Genomic DNA, 24,154 nt, shown 5'->3' on the forward strand with positions numbered 1-24,154 from the left:
TTCAGTTTCCAGCCATTCCACCATCACAACATGCCCTTGGAAAAAGCTTCCTCTCCAGCTGCCCTTGCAGCCTCTTCTGAGGCTCTGAAAGCCCCAAGGACTGAAAGGGACTCCAGAGTCTCCTTGAAACCCTCTGTTCTCCAGGCTGAGTGACTCCAGCTCTCTCACCTTGCCTCCTTGGCAGAGGTGCTCCAGCCCTCTGAGCATTTCATGGCCCTTTGGACTTGTTCCAGCAGGAACCTCTCCCTTTTCCCCTCGGGGCCCCCAGAGCTGGACACAGCACTGCAGGTGGGGTCTCACCACAGCAGAGGGGCAGCGTCACCTCCCTGGGCCTGCTGGCCACCCCGCTGTCCATGACAAACTGCTGACTCGTCCACAGGGAAAAAGACATTATTCTGTACCACAGAAAACACTACAGAAAAAATACCATTGCACAATGGGCAGGTTTTCTAATAATCCCTTCTCATCACTCTCCATGAGACCAGGAGGCTTTTGCCACGATGACAGCATTGTTCTTTCTTGATATTTTTCACATCCCTTAGCATCACTTTCCTTTAGTGCCCATAAACTGTTCAGATTTCACTTTGGGTACAGCAATATTCTCAGTGCCAGAGAAAAGGTCAGAAGTGTATTTGCAATTATAAGTGATTCTACAAAAGATCCAAGAACATTAATTTGACACTGCATGCCTCCATTTGCACAGTTTTACCGGCTATTTTTATTCACAATTACCCACCAGACCCAGAGCAACTGCAGAGAAATCAAGTGCAGTAAAATGAGGAGTGAAGTTCCTCTGAGTGTTCAGCTGCCATCAGCACTGGTGTCAGTAAAAGCAGATCACCAGAGCTCGATGCACGCTGTGAAAGAGGAAGCACAGCTGTCACTGGGTGTTCACAACCTCTGCAGCTACTTGCAGCATCAATGCAGTTTGATTATTGGTTGAATCTGTAATTCTGGCAGCTGAAGAAAATATTCCATTGGCTACAGAAGCCTTGAAGGCATTTCCTAGTGCCTTTTTAGCATAGGTTTGCCAGTGTATTGTAAACATCGGCCTCAACCACTTCTTTCCTACACTTGGGCAAGGGTTTGTGTCATTATTTATCAAAATGATTGCAGTCCCATTGGGCCTCACATCCCTTCAGATATTTCACCTGCAGCACACAACGCCTCCAAGCAACTTCATTCCATGCTGTCATGGCAGGGAGCAAGGGAACAGCGGGCAGATTGTCCAGGAACCTGTAGCAGGTTCCTTTGGCCCTTTCACTCCTGCTCTGGGACTTCCTCACGCAGTGTCACTGCCTGAACAGAGACAGGGCATTTTACCCTCTGCTTAAGTATTAGCAGTTCTCAGTCAGCTTGTTAATTTTTACTGCATAAGAAAACACGTTTTCCAACAGATGGTTTAAATAAGAGTTTGTGCTTGCCCATTGGAAACAGATCTTGTGATCTTGTCTTTCTGGATCTCTTTGGGACTTTTGCAAACAACACCTCAATTCAATGCAGGTTTTATAATATAAACCACCATTTCCTTTATTTATTTATTTTTAGGAAAGCACATCATCAACCTTAACTTTTTGGACAGACATTTAAGAAGGGTTCTCTAAACTGATCCATGTGCTCTAATTACTGCACAGTTTTATGTGTTCTTAAAGAGCAGCTGAGGCTTGTCTGCTGCATCGTGGCAAAGTCTGAGCTTATCTGACCCAACCATATAGAAAAAACTCCTCAGGGAGGAAAAAAGAAAGTGTGCTGGCAAGCTGAAGTAAAGGTAGACTTTTCTTCAGATTAAGTCAGTCAACATAAAACTGTATTTTCCAGCCCACCCTTTTCCTACTTTCTCCACACTGATACATATCTTTAATAAAATGAACACATGAATATTTCTTGAATCCATTTAGGGCCTAAATTATAATTTTAAGCTACAGTGAATTATGGAAGGAAAAGCAATATTAGTTTGAGAAAATAAAGCCCCCCCTTTTTTTTTATTAACACCAGGGCTGAATGAGACTAAGTATTACAATTCTAGTTTTTATTAAAAAGTTAACAGTACAATTTTGTAATATGCCTGCCACAACACCAGATTTTTGAGAAGTTTAACACACCAAACAATGTTTGAAAGTGTTCAATTCTATCCCTGCTTTACAACAAATTCCTTGAACTGATAAATCTTAAAAACACAGAAGAGAAAATAAGCAGACAATTGCTTTTCTATATACTGTTTTCTCTAAAGTTTCTTTATCCCCTTTCTTCACTCAGTGGTGAATACACCTGGAAAAGTGATGGCTCCTAATGTTCTCCTAGATACCAAGGGTTTGTAACTAGAGTAGTTCACACCTGTGTTTAACAAGGGAATCACTTTCCACCACGCACTTTCCACCAACCCTCCCTCCTCCTTACTCAGAGGAATTCCTCTTTTTCACTTAAAAATGAGCTGCTTTCAGCTATAATTTCCTTTTAGTGCATGCTTCCCCCACCTTTGTTCCATGAAGCTTGCAACACCAACACAGAGACCCCAGCAGTTTTGGTGCATTACACCCTTTTTTTGATATACAGCATCAGATATTAACATTCATTTCCCCAACAACACCCAGCGAAATGCCACAAATTGCTTATAAACACAGCTAGATCTGCAGGGCATGAATAAATGGAAAACAGGCCTCTATTTAAATGGCAGGCTGAGGGACAACAACGTGTGACAGCATTCCTGTAACTCCCAACACAAGACAGGATAAATTGTTTCTCTGCACAGCATGAGGAAGTGGTGAAGTTATCACATAGCTCAGCCACAAAACAGAGCACAGCAAAAACACAGAGAAAACCAGCTTCCCTTTATCGCTCACATGTTGTTGGGTGAGTTCCAGGGGGCCACCCTCACTGTCATAAAATCAGGCCTCAGGCAGGCCTGAGGGGTTGTGGGCCCAAAGGCAGCAACACCTTTTAGTCTCCCCGGGGTCTTCACACAACATATATCCTGAAACAAATGTAAATATCACACTTACATTCTGCCTGCAGCTTCAAAACTCCGGTGTGGGCATTCCCACTTCGGTTTGCCTCGGCACCAGGCACCATTGCAATGAAAATGTGTTTTTAGCTGTACCGTGAACGACAGCCCTGTGGTTCGTGTGGCCAAGCATGGGGGCACCCAGACATGGACAGAGAAAGAGACAGAGCCCACACCAGAGCCGGGGGTGTCCCTGGGAACCCCCAGAGGGATGTGTCAGGAGCAGGGCACGCTGGCTCCTGCCACCCCACGTTTCAGCGGGTGACAGAGGCTGAACCTGAGGGCAGGGCTGGGGCACCTACACGGGCAGAGCCTCAGGAAAGCACCCAGGGACAAATGGCCACCATCCAAAGAACTGAAATCAAAGCCCTTGAAGAAAGGTATACCTCCTGCCCCCTTATACCACAAAAAAGTCCATCGTGTCCTTGGTACCATAGGCCTACAGCCAGCTCAAGCCACAGTAAACCTTAAGGAAGCAGAGCTCCCTACCCTTAGTGTAGCCTTTACACTTTCAGGTTGGGGATGGAGGGCACGAAAGGCGGTGGGGTGTCCCCAGAGAGGATGCGGATGGCAGCAGAAGCCTAACGCGCCTCAGCAACGCCATTATCCAGCCCCCGCAAACACGCACCCCAACACCTCCAGTTCCCGTGGGACACCGCTCCCTCAGCGCCGAGGCTTTTAAAGGGAACGGCGCGCGCCCCTCCGGCCCGGCCCTGATTGGCTGCGGCGGGAGGGGCGGGGCCGGGGGTGACGCGTCAGCGGGGCGGGTCACGTGGCCACCGCCTCCCCGGTGCGCTCGGGGGCAGCTGGATCCGGTTGCCGCCACGCCGCGCTATCCCCGGCAACGCCGCCCTCTCCCCGGCCTCCCCCGCGCTGTCAGCGGCCCCGGGCAGGCGAAGAGGAGCCCGGGCAGCGCCGCTCGCAGCCCCGCACCAAGGGGTGGGCAGCCGGCTGCAGCGCTCGGCCAGGTCAGTGCACGATGCGGGCCGAGGGGGCGCGGGGGTAGCGGGAGCGCGGCAGGGGTGCGTGGTGGCGGCGGCGGCGGCAAGGGCCGGTCGATGCGCGCTTCCGAGGAGGTCTTGGAGGCGGTCGGGTCGCGCTGCGGTGTCGGGAGAGCGCTGGGGGAGCAGCGCCGCGCTCTCTGAGGAAGATACCGCGGGGATGGCGCGGGGAAGCGCTCCTGCTTGGCCCTCGGGAGAGGTGGGTAGGGCAGAGCTCCCCCGCCGTGCGCAGCAGGCGGCCGCAAGCCGCCCCCGAACCCCCCGTGCCCCTCGGAGGCCGCCTGCTCCCGCTCCCCGCACTCCCCGCGGCTCCCTGGGCTCGCCCCGGTCCCGCCGTCCCGCTCCGCCCTCCGGCCCCGGGCCCGCCCCGGGCCCGCCCCGCCGCAGTCGAGGAACGGGCCCGCCCCCCGCCCCTTCCCGCGCTCCCATTGGCCCCGGCGCGGCAGCTGCGAGGTCACGTGGCTGCCGGGGGCGGCTAAAACCGGTTATGGCCGCGCCGCCCCCTTCCCGCCCCCGTGAGACGGCCCCAGGCGGCGGCACCGGCAGGGAGCGGCGGGGAGCCCCGGCCGCAGCCCCGCACAAAGCCAGCGGGAGCCCGGAGCGCCGCTCCTCACCGCCAGGTCAGTCGGCGCCGCCGGCCGCGTGTCGCGGTGGGGCTGCGGGGTGGCGGAGGGGGCGGTCGGCGCGGCTGGGCAGGGTCTGTTCGAGCCCTGTGTGGAGAGGGAGCGGGGCCGTAGGACCGGTGCGTTCTCTGAGAGGACGCGGGGGAGGAGAGCGACGCCCGGGGACCGGCACGTCACCCTCGGGTTCCGTGAGAGGCAGGAGGAGCCGCGGTGCTGCCCGACCCGGCGCGGGGGTGCCGCGCTGCGAGGCTGCGGGCGCACGGCGCGGTGCCTTGGCGGGCTGCGGGCCGGGGAGCGCGGGGCCGCCGGCTCTGTTTGTTTACGTCGCCGCCTAAAGCCCTGGCCCGGGGCCGTCCCGCGGCTGCCGCATTATGCAAGCGGCCGGGGCGGGCCCGGGGACGTGGCGTGCCGGGCCCCCGCCGCGGGCGGTGCCGTGCGGGGCGGCGGGGAGCCCCCGGTGCGGGCAGCGAGGGGCGGCGGGCGGGACGCGCTGCGGCGGCGCCGGGCTCGGCCGGGCGTGGGGAGTGTGCGCTGCGGTGTTCTTTGTCTTGGCTCCGCGCTAAAGGAACACAGCGATGATGCTGCCGGCTTGTGGTTTGATGTTATTGATCGCATAGGCGCTAGTGAGACAGCTCTAGTTTAAGGTGAACTTTAAAAGTTAATCTGTTACCTGTACCCTAGCCAGGCACAGATTCGTTGCTCCATTTTTCTCTTCTCCTTTTAAGCTAATAGCTTGTCTTGTTAGCATTAGTGTTTTAATTTATCAGAGCATGTGTAATGTTAGATGGAGGTTAGCCTTCAACATATTCCAAATGTTAATGGTAGAGTGAAATAGTTGATAAGTAGAATTATTTTTATCATAAATATTTCTGTTCTAGCACTGCTTCCTGTAAAATAACTGTATAAGATGTTAAAAAAATAGGACAATGCCGTTGGTTTTGAATAGACGCTAGTAGCCTAAGCTGCCACGTAATTAATCTTTCAGCTAAGCACGTAGCGCCTCAACAGAATGCAGCCAGGCTTTGAAAACCCGTTTAAAAAGTGGTTTGTTGAGAGCTGTGGGGAACATTATACCTGTTATTTGTCCAAGTCATTCCTAAGTGAGCAATGTTAGTGTGATCACAGAGAGCTAAATTGCTCCCTGCCTAAGATCTTGTCAGCCATCCGTTAATAATAAACAACGTTTCAGAAAAGAGGAATCAGATCTGTGCTGCTCTCTCTTTTTCTCTTACAAACGTGCCCCAGCTGTTTCCTGTCTGTTTCAAGAACTTTGCAAAACCGCTGTGGCGTGGCTGAGGCGGAAGAGTCTGTCACAGGGACAGGTATTTGCTAAATGCTGAAAACAATTAACTTCTACTTCAAGCAGACAGACTGTGGGTGAGCAGAGAGGGGTCTTGTGTTTGATTACCACGGCTGACTTGGCCCCGCACATGAGGAGCTAAATGGATACTGAAAATGCAATCCTCAAGATATTTTCCTCACTCGCTATGTATTAACGTGATGTAATTTCAGAGGCGTCACTCGGGCTTTGCTGCTTTCTAAATGTCACCATGAGCCTGTTGGTAAAATTTCAGCCTTTGGCTCAGAACAGCGTGTCCAGATCTTCTGTGCAAGTTTGTTTGCTGTCCAGCATTAGCACTGCAATGCAGAAGGAGAGACTCCTGACTTTCTGGTCGTCCTTGCTCCTGCAGTCAAGGTGCAGGGGTGGGGAGAGGAGGGGGCAGCAAGAACCCTCTCGTTGCTTGGTTGAATATGAAGGAGTTGATGCTGTAATGCTGTTTCTAAAATTAATTCTCTCCCTGTTGTTAGAGGGAATGCCCTTACAGATATATCCTCTGACGCTGTTCTAAACTCCAGGTGTCGTCAACTGCTGTTACATAATTTTCTTGCATGTCTAATTTGTTGCCTTAGATGTATACTGTAATATCTGATAGCTCGTTAGGACCAACCACAAGCAACAAAATCTGTTCATTATACTGCAAGATGAACCAGATGTGACTTGTTATCTCTGGAATATCGCAGTCTGTGTCTTAGCTCACACCTCTTTGTTCAGCACAGCAGCAGATCTGATGCATGGTGGATTTTCTGTTGCTGTGTGTGGCACAGCTTTGAAGCAGGTAAAATCTGAGCACAGTGCCTTCTCCAGCAGTGCTGGGCTGTGTTCACATTCATGGCTCATGAGTGAGGCTGCAAGGGGTGCTCTGTGTCAGCCCCAGGGCTGCCACTGTGTCCTCCCAGCTGTCAGATGACTTGGCTGGGGCTGTGGCACCTTTCCCCTGCTTCAGCGTGCACTTGGACTCTGCTGGTGTTGATACATCTCATGAGTCTCTTCTCTGAAGGGGGAAAATGTCAGCTCAAACTGGCAAAAGTAAAAGCTGAAATACTCCAGCCTTCCAGTCCTTGCCAGTTTTATCTTTATATGCAAAAAATGGAGAAATATTTTGAAATAGTGGAGCATGTTTACTTTTTGGATTGTGCGCTTTCAGGACTGTGCCCCACAGTCTGTGATGAAATGTGTGCTAGCATTATGAAAGAGCCTGGTGCTGCTGGGTTGGCCTTGCCTGTGTGCCAGCTGCCCACCAAGCAGCTCTGTCACTCCTCTCCTCAGGAGGAGAAACGTGGAAAAAGCCTCAGGGGTCAAGGCAGAGGCATTTTATTAAAGCAAAAAAAAAAAAAAAAAAATTATGCAGAAGTAAGGGGAAACAGAAGATTTTGTTCTCTACTTTCCCTTTAGGGAAGCAGAGCTTCAGTTGCTGTGGAAGGCAAATGTCTTAAATAACAAATGCCCTTCTTTCTTTTAGCTTTATATATATATATATATATGTTTCTTTTTTTTTATCTGTCCATCTCTGAGCAGATGTCATCTGATGAGGAATGTCCCTTTGGCGGGTTTGGGTCACCTGTCCTGGCTGTGCCTCCTCCCAGGATGTTGCTCAGCCTCCTGGTGACAGTGGGGAATGTTGGAGAGCCAGCAGGGAAGCTCTGCTGGGCTATCCACACCTTTCTGGCTGCCAGTGCAAAGCACAGCCCTGTGAGGGAAAATTAACTCTGTCTCAGCCAGACCCACTACAATGGGCTTCATTTTTCTGCAGCTAACTAAGCAAATTCAGTAACAGAGCAGGCAGGAGTAATCCTACACTAAGAGTCAGATGTTTGGAAGTACTAAAATGTGTTTCAGGAATTTCATGGCACCTGTGTACTTAGTTGTCTCATTTCAGTTGTCTAATTACCTTGGAAAAAACCCATTAAATACCTATAAAATTTATTATCTAAAAGACAAAAAGATACTCTGTATCTTTGCATTAAAAAGATACTTTGTAAGCTGTATTTTTTCATCTCATTGGAAAAATCTGTGCTGTGTATTATCTTGTCATTTTTAAATATAATGTTACCCAAGAGAGTTTTGTGTTGATAGCTTTGCATCAGAGTTTCTTATTATTAGTTTATTAGATAGAGATTGGTAGCTTTTTGTGGGAAGTGAAGGGGAGAAATGTGACACTTTGGTGTCGGCCTGATACTTTTTAGCTTTCCTACCAGCATGTTGCCAAGTTCTGATTATCCTTAATGGATATGCTGAGTGTAACCAGCCATTCTGCAGCCTTTACAGTCAATTTAGAGTTGATAAACTCAGCTTTTCATTCACATCTGTCAAGATAGTTGCTTGAAGTGTTCCCTGCCTAATTTTGAAAGCTCTCTGTCCATGCAATAAAATTCCAGGCCTTCAGGCTTGTAAGTCTGCACAATTAAGAAAAAATCCCCTTGCAGTTCAAGCCTGCCCTTGGATCACTAGAATCAGAGCCTCAAAACCTATTGAAGTTGCTATTAAAAGTATCAGTTGTACTCAGTAGGGAGCAGGTAACCTGGCTTTATGGCTGCTAGGAATTTTTATGACTCTGGAATTTGTTCAGTGTTTGTCAAATAGGCTGTTATATTCCAGGATTGCCCCAGATTACCTGGTGTGTATTTAGCTAATCCTGAAAAAACATATAAGATATGGTACAGCAAACAGCCAGCACCTCTTAAATCATATTGGAAAGCTTGGGGAAGTTAAGGGTGGGGCAGAATAATCCACTAAGGCTGAAGGGTTTAGATATATCACCAGATCTGTAAGCCAGAAGGTTCAAATGAGCTTCAAGATTTGAATTAATAAATTAAATCTCTGTCACGGTATATTTTTAACTACAACCAAAAAATATTTTGGTCTTCTCCATCCACGATGATCTTTATTACCTCATTTTAGAGGAAATCTATGCTACTTTGTGACATTTTGATTGTGTTGGGTCATCTTTTCTTTCTAACCTGCATTTTCTAGAAGTTCTCTTTTAGAATCAGGGAGGGGAGAGTTTCGATTTCCTATTCTTCTCTTCCTATTCATGTTCTGTGTTGGGTTGTTTTTCGTGGTGTTTTTTTTTTAGTGAAGTGCTGATAAGCCTCTACCTGTGTGATCTGTCTTTCCCATGAGGAAAACTGATTCAAGTGTTCACTGGTTTTTTTACATGTGGTTGTAGTCTGTAAAAACTGACCAAAGAGAGGGAGGAAATGTAGGAAGAGGAGCAATTGTTTGCACCCAGGTTAGCCTCTGGATGCCTGTTGCTGCAGCAGGTGTGAATTCAGATTTGTTATTTTTGGAATCAGAGGTTGTTTAAAAAGGATTGTTGCACAAGGATTTCTAGTTTGTAATTCTGCTGAGTGGATTTCATTAATGTTTGCTGATCAGGAAGTGTTCATCATTTTTAATGTAACTCCTCTAATTTACTTCTATTCCCCTAAGCAGTTATGATATGACCCCTCTGAGCTGAGGATTCTTTGCATTCTCCTAAAAATCCTTCAGTACAGGAGTAGGGAGCAAAAGAGGATTTTGCTAATTCTTTGCCAGCTTCTTTGGTTAAGCAGTGCTGAAAATCTGAAGGAAGGAACATCACATTTCAAAAATGCCTGACACTTAGAGAATTTGATTGTTAAAGCTTTCCATTCCCCTTTGGGGATTAAAATTATCTCTTTTCAGGAACCATCAGTAACTAGCCAGCTGAACTTTGGTTGTTTTTTTCCTCTCCCCAATATAAAATGCTTTTGTATCATGTCTTGAAAGCACAGGTTGCTTTTATAAGTGCATTATAATATACTACATAGGCTTGATGCCTTAACAAAAAGCAGACCTGTTTTTTCCTTGCTGTGTGTTTGCATTCAGTGCTCTGCTAGAAAAGACATTTTTTCAGAATGAGGGGTGGTACTTTGACCCTAAACATAAGTGCAATACCTGTACCTGCAGTTCTGCTAGAAGAAATCATGCCTTTGCTTGGTGAAGTGGAATTTTTCTTCATATACATCCCTTGGGTAGGTTGAGTAAGTTTTTGATATAAAATGCATTTTGGGTAGAATTTTGGCAATTTTACATAGTTTATCAAAATCTCCTTACAACTGGCTACTGCTATTTGGAAAAGTAAAATTATTTACTGGGCAGTTTAGAAAAGCCCAGACCTGTCTTGCGAGTAGGTACATAGGATTTTTACAAGGTTGGCTAAAAGCTTTATAGACTTAGGAGGATTTTGGATGATTCTCTAGGAACAGTGGGGTAGTTAGCTGATTGGCAGTAGGACATGTGCTGGTTTTGGTGAAGTTGAAATTTGAGTTGTTGCATTGGCTTTGGAAACAGCTTTTGGTTTTTTTTTTTCATTTTGCTAGCCACAAGCATGTTCTTGCTTTGGAGAACAGGGTGCACACGTCACCTTCCTGCTTTGTAGACTTTTGCAAGGCGTTTTTTGCCCACTTCATTTCCCCTCTGGCTCCCCTGCCCTTTCAGTTAAAGGCAGCCCAAGCAAGAGCATTTGGTGAATGCAGCCAAGCCCCTGACTACTTGTTGTCATCGTAAATACACACTGGTAATTTATATTCTCTGCATTACACTATTTTTTTTGTCATATTAGATCAGTTTTGTGAGTCCAGTGCTAGTTTCAGCACTGAAAGGTGCTGTGCTTCCCTGTCTATAAATAACTGCTAAAAACAAGTGCTAGAATGTGTCACTCAACATACACAGTGATCAGTGACACGCACATGAGAAAGTTCCTAAAGGGCGTGCCCTTCATGGAATTCCTGTTTATCAGCTGTGCTTACTTCTGCCTTCAGTAGCCTGGGATTTTATCACTTGCAGAATGATAAAATTTGTTGATAAAATGCAGAATTGGAGTATGTGACCAGAAATGTTTATATTTCTACTGGTTTTTTTTCTCATTTTACTACTGAAAAGTCATCTTCCTGGACATAGGGAAAATAAGGGAGGAGAAAAAGGAATGTAAAGTAAAGGCAGCTGTAGTTACAATAGGAATGGAGGAGAAGATCGAGAAGAAACAGTTCTGAAGGTTCAATACCTGCAATAACATTCTAAATGCCCACAAGGAATGAGGTGTGATGATGAGCTGCTTTTCCCCCTCCTGTTTGGTATCTGACTATCTTTTGCTCTCAAGGCTTGTTTTACTGTCCTGTGCCCTTTGAAGGCAAGGGCTTCCCCTTGTAGCAGTAGAGTTAATGAAAGGCAGATTTTCCTCAGTGTTGTTAGTTCTTCCCGATGTCGTAGTTAAAGGATTGCTGACCAAGATTGTACTGAAATGAAGTGCTATTTGTCCTGTTCAAAAATAGCAATAGTAACATTGTACTTCCTTGGTTAAAATAAAAACCACACAAAACGCACACAGAACAAAAAGCTCCCCACAGTGGTGTAAAGAACTGGATTAATTGAAACCATTGCAAAATTTATAATTAGTATAATTATTTTGTAGCCCATGTCCAGATGGATATACTTGGGTGATGACATCTAGCAACATCCATACGTGGACTTTGCTGTGACTGCTGCTTTTGTAAATAATATAAAAGGATGTGATAGATCAATAGTGTTTCTGCTGTAATGGTGAAAGTGGAGTTCTGCCAGTTTGTTTTCAGTCAAGGTGTTGTGTATTGGAGGAGAAAATTGAGGCTTTTAAAGAGCTTTCTGCTTCTAATGCTCACTCAAACAGTAATGCCACAAGTGCTTGCTTCCCTCTAAGTGCTCGGGTTTCTGTTTTCTCGTACTTGGAACAGCAACAAATGTAGTGATTGTTCCTCAAATTAATATCTTTTTCCACCCATTATAGGAGATTTCGACTGTCCCAAGACGAAAGTTCTGCAGAAATGACCTCTTGTCAAGTCACTTTTAAAGTAAGAGGATCATCAGCACCAGGTACTCAAGTCATTCTTTCTCCTTTTTGTGTGGTTGTTGTAGGAGAAAACGTCATAGTGTTCAAAGGCTGTCTTGTTTGTTTTTCTCAGAGATAAAAGAACATGTCAGTTCAAGTATAAAAATGATAAATCATTGTAAAATAAATTAAGATATTTCACCGATGAATTTGAAAATGGGAGTTGGGAAATAAATTTTACCTCTTTCTCCAAACAAAAATTTCATGACGTGTTAGAGATTTTGATGCTGACAGAAATGGTTATGATTGGCTTAAAATCTTCTCTCTGCAGTATCTTTTTATTCCCTGGAGGCAAGCATTTGTATTCTGAACTGTGATATTTAGGCACACATTGGTGTGTTTGTTCTGTTTTTTATTCTCTCTGCATCCCTATTCTCACAACATGGGATCTCTGTCAGAAGCTACAGACAGAAAGAATATGCAGCTTGATTCAATATTCTGTCTATGCAAAAAAAAAAAAAAGTGTAAAATAACTTCTGTAATCCAAATGAGGCAAGGCATCACCTCAGGCAGAACATGAAGATCTGATATTGATAAATAGTGCATATTTCACTGGCCTTCATCTTCAGGAGCTTGGAATGAAGGAGTTGTGGTTTAACCCCAGCTGGTAACTGAGGTACACAAAACTGCTCCCAGCCGTGTTCCTTCCCAGCTTCTCGTGTGCCCCCAGCCCCCTCTCTGGGGGGGAGAGAACAGAAAAGGCCTTGATGCTGTGAGCACTGCCAGAAGGAACTGAAATCTCCCTTTGTTATCAGGACAAATTCAAAACACAGCCCCTACTAGCTGTTGTGAGGAAAATGAACTCTACCCCAGCCAAAAACCAGCACAGAAGTCGCACCAAGAAAGTAATTGATGGTTGCCTAACAGAAGCAGATGAATGTGGGAGCAGATTGGCAAGATTTCTGTCCCAAGCCAATACCAGATGGCAGAAGTGTTTCCTGTAGTTGGTGAGGAAGAAAATGATAAAAACATTTGACAGGTTTTGACATCTGCCCTGTGTTAGACCTCTCCTGTGTTTCTCCCCCATGATTTGGCATTTGGGAACTGAAAACACAGGTCGACATAAAGCTGTTAGTAAGGAGTAGAGGTTTTTGTGGCATTCTGGAGAAAAGTTTACAGTTTTACAGTAAATTTACCTTGGCTCAAGGCTGGTGTAGCTGTACCATGGAGTGTAGCAAGCTGTGCTCTCTTTGTCCTGCTTACACTGTTGTTTCCACAGCTGTGAGGGCACTGTCACTAGCCAAGCTGGCTTTGGATGTGTAACTTCTTCTTGTACTAACAATATCTGCAATGGAAAGTGGGATTAGCTTGAGAGCTAGCTCCTGCCTCAGTGCCTGTTCACAAAGAATGATCTGGAAGTACTTGCAGCATAAACAGATGACACAAAAGGGTGCTTCTCCTTATGACAATATTGATACTGTTGGGTTTTGTGGTGTTATTGTTGGATCCGTGAGGCTGTTGCAAGCTTTGAGTTGGGCAGGAGGCTTAGATTAACCTTTTTTTGCTGTAGCTGAAGGAGCTGTGCCAGGAGCAGCCTTGAATTCCGTGACAAGGAGAGGGGAGAAGCTGAGGACCCCGAGCTTGAAACACAAACCCAGCCCAAACCCCGCTGTGTTCAGAGTTGCCCATGGGAAGGCAGTTTGTCATGGATTTCACCGTGGCTTTGCTGGGATAACTGAGGCAGTGTTTTACAAATCCTGATCCAGCCTCAGTGCAGTTGTTACAGGGAGTTCAGGGGTAGCTGCACATCCTGTTCAAGCCTTGCCTTTTGTGTGTGGTGCCTTTCTGAGGGAAGGGTGGTCACTGGGTGTTCACACTTTTCTTTAAAATAGGAGCCCAGAGAACTATTCCATCTGGCACCTGTTAACAGGAATATAATTAGATGGCACTTCAAAGGTTGCCTGTGTGTACATGAAGGTGTATTAAGTACTGTTATTTTAGAGGGATGTTCAAAGAATTTTAGTGTTTTTTTTAATATCTCCACTCAGAACTTCTACCTGTGTGCTGTTCAGGCGGTCTTCCCTCCCTACAAAAACAAATCATCACATGCCTCAGGACAGGGTGGAAAAGGGAAAGCATCTGACATGGACAATTGCATACTAGATATACTCACAATGCAGATTTTTAGATTTTTGTCTGCATTTGTATGCTTACAGTGAGCATCCAGAAAGCTGGGGCTTCTTTTTTTAATGAATTGCAGCAAAAGGTTTTTTTTTTTAAAGACTGAAGTTCAAGGTGTTATCTGAAATTATTTCAGTAAATTGCTTTCAGAGAAGAATTGTCTTACTTCCTGTCTTCTGTAGACTTTTTCCACCCCCTGGGTGTGTAGAGGTTTCTGTCATGAACAGGCCTGGTGATATCCCTTATTAGTTTAACTGGAGAAAAAGGACACAGTCTTAGAGACATAAGGACATCCCCAAAACTGTAACTGTGCTTTGAAGTGTCATCTGTGAGATGTGGCTTAGGAAAAGGTGGAGTACACTTGTCTGCTGGTGTCTTAGGATCACTGTGTCCCCCACACTACTCATTTTGAGAGCAGCATATGAGTCAGAGATGCTTGTGTCATTCTTCTGTGGTGCCTAACTGTTCTCTAAGACTCCACATTTTCTCAATCTGCAACAGCTTTTTTTATGTCTAAAAATCTTGTTTGAAACCCTGTAAGAGCAAAATACTAATTTGTTCATTCCATTAGTATTTATCATTGTTGTTCTTACAGATATATATAGCTTTTATATTAAAAACAAGGGTAAGTTGCAATGGTCACTTTGGGGTATCCCAAGATTAAATACACTATTGTGACCTTTGGGTTTCTGCATGTGTGTATGCATTAAGATAAGTGCGACAATTTCTTGTGTGTAACAATATTATGTTTTGATGTCCAGTAAAAACTGAAAGCATAGCAGCAAAATCAACCTTATTTCTCTTGGGAATCAAATTAATTGGGTATGTTGCCTTGGGAATGATGCTAGCAACCTCCTGTTTGTCTGTGCTTTCTAAACTGTTGGTATGAATTTGAGGGAATATGGACATACATTAAAAAATGCAGAGTGTCTAGGAAAATAACCGCGTTATCTTGAGATTAAACATTTTGCTGTGAATATTTGCCTGCTACATTCCCAGAGATGTTTTGAACACCATTCCTTCGGAATGATTTGGAAGCCAACCCTTTTAAGGGCTGGGGTTGTCAGTAGTGCCTCTCTCAGGTCCTTGGGATGGTAAAGAAAATCTGCTTGTAGTTTTGGGTGGGGTAAGATTCCTTTCTGGACAGGAGGGATTTTAGATGAGTGATTCTGGTGTATATGTTTGAAATACTTGCAAGTTTGACTGTGGCTGTACTTTTGGATGCCAACTAGCCTGGAGTAGTGATGATTGTGGGTTTTTTCCTGTTTGGATTTTTTAGGGGAGGTTTTTGCAATATGCGGGAGCTGCAGTGCTTTGGGAAATTGGAATCCCCAAGTTGCGGTGGTCCTCCAGGCTGAGGATATGTAAGTTGGTTGGGATTTTTGGTTTTTCTTTGGGGGATTTTTTCTTTTTTGAATTTTTAAAAAATTATTCCATTTGAAGTAGCTGGAGTTCCGGAGCAACAAATTTATTCTGACTTTGAGTAACTCTTGAGCTGCGTGTACTGTTAGTAGAACTCCAGAATTTCTCGTGTTGCCCTAGAGCACTTTGAATGCTTAGGAATATGTTAAAGAAAATATGAAACTTAGGTGTGCTTTCCTAGTTACAGATGATGCTCCTGCTGTTGTGGCTGACATTTCAGTAGCTTAGCTGTAGATACTTGGAGTAAGAAACTGCTTTGGGGCAATTCTCAGTCCCATGGCTGTGCAGCAGGTTATAGGAGATGTACAGGATAAAAAGAAAGACTCTGAACAAGTTAATATTGTGCCAGAAAGTGATGGGGAGGAGATGATTTAAACTGAGAGTTGCACTAAAATTCCTAAGGGGAGGGGATGTGTATATTAGCATGAGAGTACATAAGGAAAGTTTAAATGCAGTAGGAGAATTCATTATTTTCTTAAAATGGTGCCAGCTTACGGCAGCTCTGTGCTGCAGGCAAACAGGGCTTGCAGGCTGTGTTTGTAGTTCTGTCAGTGACTTGCTGTGTGATCCTGGATGAGTCTCTGAATCCCTTCACTGTGTTTTCCCCATCTGTTCAATGGGAGGAGAATTCTTGCTCTCTTGGAGCACTTCACGATCAAAAGTTCAATTTCAGTTCTGTACATGGGTGTTCTGTGCAGGTTTGCCTAAGGCACTTTGTCATAACTTTCCTTGCAATGACACACCAGACTTTATTTTAGAATATTACTTGGACATGTGTCTGAGGTGGCTGTTAGGCTGTATTTTGAAACTATTTTATTTTTTTTGGTTGGTTGTTTTTTTTCTCCACAGTGCGTTTGAGAAAACATGGCACGCTACTGTAGAGCTTCCTAGAGGAGTTCCTGTTAAGTATCGGTATTTTAAAGGATACTTTCTAGAACCTAAGGTATGTACAACCTTTTCTACTCTTACGTTGGCTCATCCCTGGTAAAAATTCTCATACTTGAAATAATAAAGGATTTCCTGAGTTAAACATGAGGTTTTTTAGAAGTAAGTCTTGAATTGCAGTGTGTGAAACATTGAAACACTTGTGGAAATACTCACAGTTCACCTCTGGAAATACATGATAATATGCTATTTAATTATATCCTCTTCTCTTTTTTTTTACCAGTGTTAGTATTCTAAAAATTTGAGTGGTAAAGAAATCCCTGACATTATTATAAAGCTTAAATAATATGATGAAGTTCTCACAGCTAGAATTGAATATGGACTTCATATTCAGGGCATGGATCTCAAGTGATCCATGGAAAGAATGCAATAGTATGTGATAGGATGGAAACAAATGATAGGAGAAAACTGGTTAGTGTAGGAAGGAGGTGCATTAAAATTCTGAAAGTTTCTAAAATCGCTGCCAATTGGTTTTTGTGAAGCATGAGAAGTATCAACCAGATTTTGTGGGTGCATAATTAATGTAAGTTAATCTCTGGAAGTGAAAAGGTGAAACAAGGGATGAGGCATCCCATTGTTTTCTGTATGTTTGTATATAGGTGTTTGGACGACTTGGAGGGAAAAAAACCACCCAAGAGTCAGAGCCAGATGTGTTTTTACAGGTATTGATGTCAAAGTTGCATATGACCTGAAGTTACATAAATCAGAATTTGATGTATGTGGCAGTGTACTGGTTTGTACACGTTGTGCTAGGGCAGGGGAAGTTCCTCAGATGGGATGAGGCTGCATCCAGGAGAAAGCTGGGCTAGGTTGGGAAAAGAAGCAGCTCCTCTTGAACTGTTTTTTGTAATAACCTTAAGGAATTTAATGCTGCCTTTGCTGTCTTTCTTATTCTATTAATATCCTGTAGCTATTCACCCTGGGCTTTAGTTCCTCATTGAAACTGGGATTGTGAAGGCTGTAGCTAAATGTGCAAAGGAGTTACAGAATCATCTCATCAATATCTTTTAAAAATTTCAAATTACTGTCCAAGAGCATGTAAGTTTTTTGTCATCCTTTTTCACTAGGAAAAAACCACATTTGATGGCTGTATCATTTCAGTGAAGAACACTAATTTCAAATGAAACACAGTTCTGATTTTCTCATTACAGCATGTGAAAATAGTCTAGTCAGAAACTGGTATTTAAATTGGTACTTGGAGGCAAAAGAAGGGAAGGCCAATAACAGATTTCTTTTGCTGAGGTCGAACTGAGGCCAAAAGTAGATTAATTCTGACAGCTCAGCAGCTCTGACGGGACTCGTACATTTCTTTTTGCCAACGCCCCTAAGTTTAAATGTAAGCAATAACACGCTTGAAAAAGCAGAGTTAGGGAGCAGAGGCTGAGCTATAGACAATAGACAATACAATTTCTGTTTTGCCATTTGCAAAAGTTTACCCTCTGTGTTGGTGAGTGTGTTTCTTTGAGTAGGTGCTCTGTATCGTGCACGCTTTATGCACCGTGTGATGCAGAGTCTGCCAAGGTAAGTATGAATTTTATGCAATACCAGCAGAAAGAGCAGGAAAAAAGTAAAACCACCCTACAAAACAAACTCTGAATTCCTGGGGTACAGGGTTATCAGCTTAGTGGTGGCTGGTTTGTACCAGGTTTGTACCTGTTAAATGCACAGGACTTTACTTCTTATAAAGTCTTTCGAAGAAAAGAAATCCAGGTACAATCTTTTCTTCCTCTTTTTGTAAACCTCTTGAAGAACAATGAAAAAGTAACAGGAATATCATAAACAGTATAGTGCAAGTGAGACAGTACATGGAGAACTTTAGCATTAAGGAAAAGGTATTTTTAAGTTAAATTGTTCTGCATATTTTTATTTCAGATTTTTTTCATTAGGCATTGCATGTAGTTAATCTCCTAAACTTGACAAGCTGGCAGTATATGATCTCTGACACTTAATTTTTGCTATCAATTTTATGTGTAGTAAAATAACAGTGTAATCCTGGCTGTATGTTCAGGTCTGAGTGTATGAATTTGACCTCACATAATTAATAAATCCTGCTGAGGACAGATCCACCTGAAGTCAGTGTTCCCTCCAACAGCAGCTGCATCTGTGAAGATGCTTGAATTGGGCACGCTGGCAAAGATGGGGTGATACATCTTCATACATGTAAGAGAAGGGGTGCTTCCTACATTACCCATAGTAGTGCTACAGGCTGGATGTGAAAATAAACAGAATAATTGACCCTTAATTTAAAAAAAAAGTGAAGTCTTTTTCTCACCTCTCTTTAAGAAGATCATAATTTGATCTTAATTTTTTTTTATTTGAAGGGAAAGTATGATGAAATGGAAAGTCTTGTTTGTAGTGAAGCATATTGGTGTTAACATAATTGTGGTTATGTAAATAGAGAGGGTTTTTTAAAAATACTGAATATATTGAAATTCGTAGAATTTTTGCATGAATGCAAATATATATACAAAGAACATTTTACTATAAAATTGGTTCCTGCATATCAAGAGATTTTACTGTGTTGCAAACATGTTGATCTTAAACATTTAAAAAGAAAAATAAATGCACACAGTTGGATGAAATAAGACAGTGACTTTAAACTATTTTGCTCAAGGTTGTTCTTTGCTTGAACAGTCTGGTACCAGTGAGGATCTTCCTGGCTTTCACTCTGCACTCACTTTCTGCTTGTGGCAGGGGCAGAGGTGGTGGGTTATGAGGAGGTTTGTGTGAGGCACACCAAAACTCCCTTGGCTGGAATTTGTCTTCTGTATATCTTATAATTTAGAGAATCACTTTACACCCATTGTTTGCATGAGGCATTTTTGAAAACCTTAGTAAAGAACACACACACCTTATTCTCGTCAGCTGTTCTGTATTTACTTTTAAAATTGTAAATAAGCATGCAAGTTCAGGATTTCTTCAAGGCAAGTGTGAAATAACTAAGCTGTGTGTGCATGTAGCAGGACTTTAAAAATTCGGTTGGAGGACATTTTTCACACTTTCTGCTTAATTACAGAGGTTTCAAATGAGAGTCAAATTTACTTTTTTAAAATGCAAGTTCATGAATCCATTTCGTGCCTGGACTATAGTAATAAAGGTGAAACTTAGACCTAGACTCAGTAATTAATGCCTTAGAAAGCTTTTTGTAGATTAAGAACCCATTAAGAACCAAGCCATTATTATCTGCTGAGATGGCAGACTGTGTGTGAAACTGTTACTGGAAATCCTAGAGCTATAAAATCTCTACTGAGCTCAGCATTTCCTGCCAGGTGACTTCTGTGTGCTGCTGCCTTGCAAGTCAGATGTGATGGCTGAATGGCTTTAATTATTCAGTTTAGTGCTCAATTATTGTCTTCTACGTGATACAGAAATCCAGAGAGATTTTGGTCAGAAATGCAGCTTTAGCAATTAAGTCTAATTTAGCTGTTTCATATTACTGAAGTAGATTATTGTTCTTGAAACACAGTTTTAATTAGTGAAGTGCACTTGGATAAATGTGTTTGTGTGGTATTTTTAAGATCTGGGTTGGGTTCTTTCCCCCCTCCACTCTATTGTGTTGCCTTAAAGCAGGAACCTTGTAACTGGTCTTCTAAATTACCATTTAAACATCCACAGAAACATTTTCATTATTTAATTGTGCTGAGTACCCAGGCAGTTGATGCAGAAGGTGCATCTGCTGTGACCCTGTGACCATTATGCTGGATAGACATTTGACCCTTCATTTCAAAATGCTGGGGAGGGAGGCCCCAGCTTCTCATAATGGAGGAGGACTTGATTGTTAAAGTTACTTCTTGAATGTCCTTTAAAAGCTCTAAAATTGGATTAGGTGTGCAGCTAATCAAGATCAAGCAACATAATGTTTGTGTTGGTTTTTAAAACAAGCAAAAGTGTCTGTATTAGTAGAAAAGGATCCACAGTGCCACTTACCTCAGTGTACAGCCCACGAGATCCTTGATGGGACATGTGAATAGATGCTCTTTTAAGAGTGTCCTCTAGAGAGTCTCCTTTTAGGCAACATTACCATATTGTTAATATTGATGACATCATTTAGTTCTGCTGCTCAGCTGGGCTGCTTCTCAGATGTGGTCAGTATATGCCACGGAAATGACATTACTGTTTTGACCTCAGTGTAACAATGGCTTCTGTTACATGTAATTAAAACGTTTTTTAAATGCTTGTAAGCTCAGAGATGGTCTGAGCAGGGATGGAGAGGGTTCTTAGTGCTGTCTGTGCCTGTTCTCTAATCAATTGCCCTTTTTTTCCAGGTAGCTTTGCTTGGCCCTTCTTAGTATGGAAAGTGTTGAGGGTTCCTGGGATTAAATGCACAATCAGTCCATTGTATTCCCCTCAGGAGAGGAAATGGTGCTGAGTGTATCCAGCATGGTGTCCTTATTGTTGGGATAATGTTATTCAAATTCATTCATCATTTTAGAACGTAAATTTAGAACAGACAGTTACTGTAGTGTAAGAAATAAATTGGTATTTTCATACAGTTTGTTGGGAGGGGTTTTACAAGGAAAAACCTTTGCTTACCTTCTGAAGAAAGCAGCTGAACCCACGTTAGGAAGATTTGCATTGCCCAGGTTCACAAACTGAAGCCGTGCAGTGGTGGTGGAGCTGCTGTCAGGGATCTTGCATGCCTGCATGGGGGCAGTGAATGGAGCCTCCCTGCTGACAGCCGTGGTTTGCAGCTTTAGAAGCTGTCATTGTGACAGGCAAATGCCACTGTGCTGTGAAAGAAAGGGAAAGAAACTTCTCGTTATTTACTCTTCTGGAAATCCTAAGTGTGGTCATTGTGGCAGCAGTGAGAATTTGGGAACTAAAACTGCCCCGTAACAGCAATAAACTGAAAGCAATAATAGAACTTTACTTATATTTTACTTGTGTTCTGTCTCTAAAACATAATTAAGCCTATGTGTTTTATTCTCACATGACCTTTAAGTGTGGATGCCTCTGAACTCGTTAGGAACATTGCTTTATCTGAGACTCCCAGAGCAAACCCGTCGTGCTGAGCACTTGCAGAATGTTTGGTGTTTGCTGTTAGCTCACCCAGAGCCATGGGGGATTAAATGTGGTCCGTGTATGTCAGGAAATCCCACCTGCATGTGAAGAATTCATTGGGTGAGCTGTAATGGCACAAAGCATTACGGTCCTGAGTAATGACACTGCTGAGTTCAAGGCTTGTCTGGGTGTCCCTGTGGTCTGAAATCTGTTTAAATGAGAGCCTGAAGTACTGGGACGAGCTGGCCTTGAAGTTTCCATGTCTTTGGCAATAGTGGCAATTTTTTTTTTTTTTAGTAAGAGTTACTTAGGCCCCAAACCATCAAAATGGCAAATTGCAGCTCTTCGACAGTGGCTTTTACATCTGATAGTAACAACTGAGCCATGCTAGGGGAAACGTCTCAGGGTGACTGAACTGGGAATCAGGCATGTTCTCTCTGTTGTTAAGTTGTGGTTACCTAAAAGCTTTTACCTGGAAAGCTATTTCAAAATTAAATTGTTCTGAAAGAAGAGATTGTGTTACTGTTCTGGTTATCTGAGTTTTGACTATTTTTGTCAACAAATGTATTCTTTTGGTGGACAATATTTCTTTTTAATGAAAGAATCTAATTTATCCTGTTCTGGCTGGAATAGACTGCACGCCCTTCACTGCTGGCTGATTGGATCAATTATTTATGTTTCAATTAGATGGTAAAGAACTTGCTTTCCAGTACCACAAGTAAAATAACTGTGTTTTATAAAAGTTTTTGGATTTAGTAAGGCAAATTTTGAAGGAGAACCCACCCCTGTGACTGCTGTGTGCATGAGTAGATGCTGAGTGCTGTTTGGAATTAGATGTGGGGTATGTTTTCCATAAACTGTCGCTGTGCCTTGAGAACAAAGTGAGCACTCCTAATGAGTTCAGGGATTTTTTTTTGTATCAGAAGGAAACTAAAGTAGTCCAGCAGTAGCAGTAAAGGTTTCATGACTCCATGTAACTTCTCTGCCTTGTCAGACTGTCACAAGTTTTGTCATATGTATTCACAACACATCAAACAGAGCCATCAGCAGTTGCAGGGGTAAGAAGCCTCACCTGTTTTCTTTTTCTCTTTCAGTCTTTCTCTCTCTTTTCCCCTTTCTTCTTCTCCTTCTTCTGTTGCTTCCTTAAATCTCTAAGTTTAGTTCACAGCCATCCCGACCAGCTTCATGGGTACAAAGTCAGATCTAACAAAAGAAATTATTGCAGACATTTAACTTTTAAATTACAGACTATCGATGGTCCCTGCGAAGTCATAGTTCACACGTGGGAGACTCATCTACAACCACGATCAATTACCCCTTTAGGTATGGGCATCAACTGCATCTGTTTGAGGCATATGCATAAGATTGCTGATATGCTGCACACTGGTTTAGAGGGATTGATAGCTATAGCTTTAAAATACTTAAATTTGTTAATGTGTGGGAGGTGTAGACTTTTTCTTTGCACAACATGGGCCTTACTCTCAAAATATGTATGTATATATACTTAAGTGGCTTCAAAACGGAGTGGATGTGAAATTCTTTGCTGTTAAGATTATGTGGGTTGGTTTTTTATTAATTTGGAATTGTAATAATTTTCTGTAAGTTTAATTCTTTGAGACTAAGGATCCATATTTTTTAAAGAAAATGTGGGGGAGGGTGTGAAGTCAACTGCTGTTTTTATTTAACTAGTAAAATTTTAAACCAAAAATGTTTAATTAGGCTTCTTTAAGTAAATGGATTAATAAAAATAGAAACATGAATGGACTTATTTACCCAGCAGTTTTGCTGAAAGAAAGGGTGGCATGCAGACTTGCATATCAGTTACTAATGCTTTTCTGGAAGCAGGGGGAAAAGTTTGGGGTTTAAGGGTGACTGAAATAACCTTTGAATGTAGCTTGTAGTTTAGATCTCTTATGCTGCTATGGCATGTTTTATGCACTGTCTTTTCTAGCACATGAAAAATATTACTTTCTCCACACTTAGAAGTTCACACCTGTTAAGAAAGTTTCTGATCATTTGAGAAAATGGCTTTCAGAGAGAAGGTGGTATCAAAGAAACTGTTAGCCATTGATAGTGCCATGATCACGTTCCCTTCTCCCTTTGCTCGTTTTTTGTTTTTAATTTCAGTTGAATTAGTAGTGTTTCTATTCCTGTAGGAAGGTTATTTGTCAGTAACTGATAAGAGAAACAGCCTGTCCTCTGCTAGGGCCTAGACTTTATCTTTAAATTTAGATTACCTCATCCCAAACAATTGGAGGGGTTTTTTTCCCCCAAGTAATACTCAATTCTTCATAAGCAGCTTTTAAGAAAATGCAGCAAACACAGTATGTTAGCAGTGGGTCATTTTGATCCTAAATTGTTGCCTGTGGTTATTAAGAAATTAGGTTAGGAGCTAAATTAGGGAAATAAAGGGTTTAACCACTGTAGAGGCCAAATTCTGTGAAGTTTCATGTTTTGGGAAATGCATGGTTTGTTTAGACTATCGCAGTTCTGTTAATGCTGTGAATTTACTTAGTGCCTTAAGATTTCAGTTCTTAAACATTGGAAAGAGTAAGGATAAAAGGAAGTGCAAACTGAGTTTCTCGATATTTCATGCTAGGTTGGTTTCTGTCATGTGGGTAGAATAAGCATTTTAATTGTGACCAACTCAATTTAAAAGCTTTAAATGTGCATCAGGGCAACTTTCTTGTATGTTTGCAAGAAAATTTAACGTCCTTGACACTACTTCGACAAATAAAGCATTTTAGATACTAGTGGGATGTAGTTATCAGCAAAATGCTGCAGCAAGCCAGAAACTTGTGCAACGTTTTACTC

General features: G+C 43.0%; 1 protein-coding gene across 4 annotated transcripts in view; it reads left to right on the forward strand.

Annotated features, from left to right (window-relative positions):
* Positions 1 to 3,720: 3,720 nt before the first annotated feature.
* Positions 3,721 to 24,154, forward strand: part of GPCPD1 (glycerophosphocholine phosphodiesterase 1) — a 40,777-nt gene continuing 20,343 nt past the window's right edge. Inside the window, exons 1-6 of one of the 4 annotated variants that reach the window (XM_063391651.1) lie at positions 3,721 to 3,969; positions 11,750 to 11,835; positions 15,252 to 15,336; positions 16,244 to 16,337; positions 16,939 to 17,001; positions 22,588 to 22,663. In XM_063391651.1, coding sequence (XP_063247721.1) covers positions 11,787 to 11,835; positions 15,252 to 15,336; positions 16,244 to 16,337; positions 16,939 to 17,001; positions 22,588 to 22,663 — 367 coding nt within the window. In that variant the 5' untranslated portion in view covers positions 3,721 to 3,969; positions 11,750 to 11,786. Of the gene's footprint in view, positions 3,970 to 4,478; positions 4,623 to 4,745; positions 5,270 to 11,749; positions 11,836 to 15,251; positions 15,337 to 16,243; positions 16,338 to 16,938; positions 17,002 to 22,587; positions 22,664 to 24,154 lie in introns of those variants that run through there. The other 3 variants (XM_063391653.1, XM_063391654.1, XM_063391655.1) reach the window with 3 other exon arrangements.

Source organism: Prinia subflava, chromosome 2 (assembly GCF_021018805.1).
Source record: "Prinia subflava isolate CZ2003 ecotype Zambia chromosome 2, Cam_Psub_1.2, whole genome shotgun sequence".
In the NCBI taxonomy this organism is placed as follows: Eukaryota; Metazoa; Chordata; class Aves; order Passeriformes; family Cisticolidae; genus Prinia; species Prinia subflava.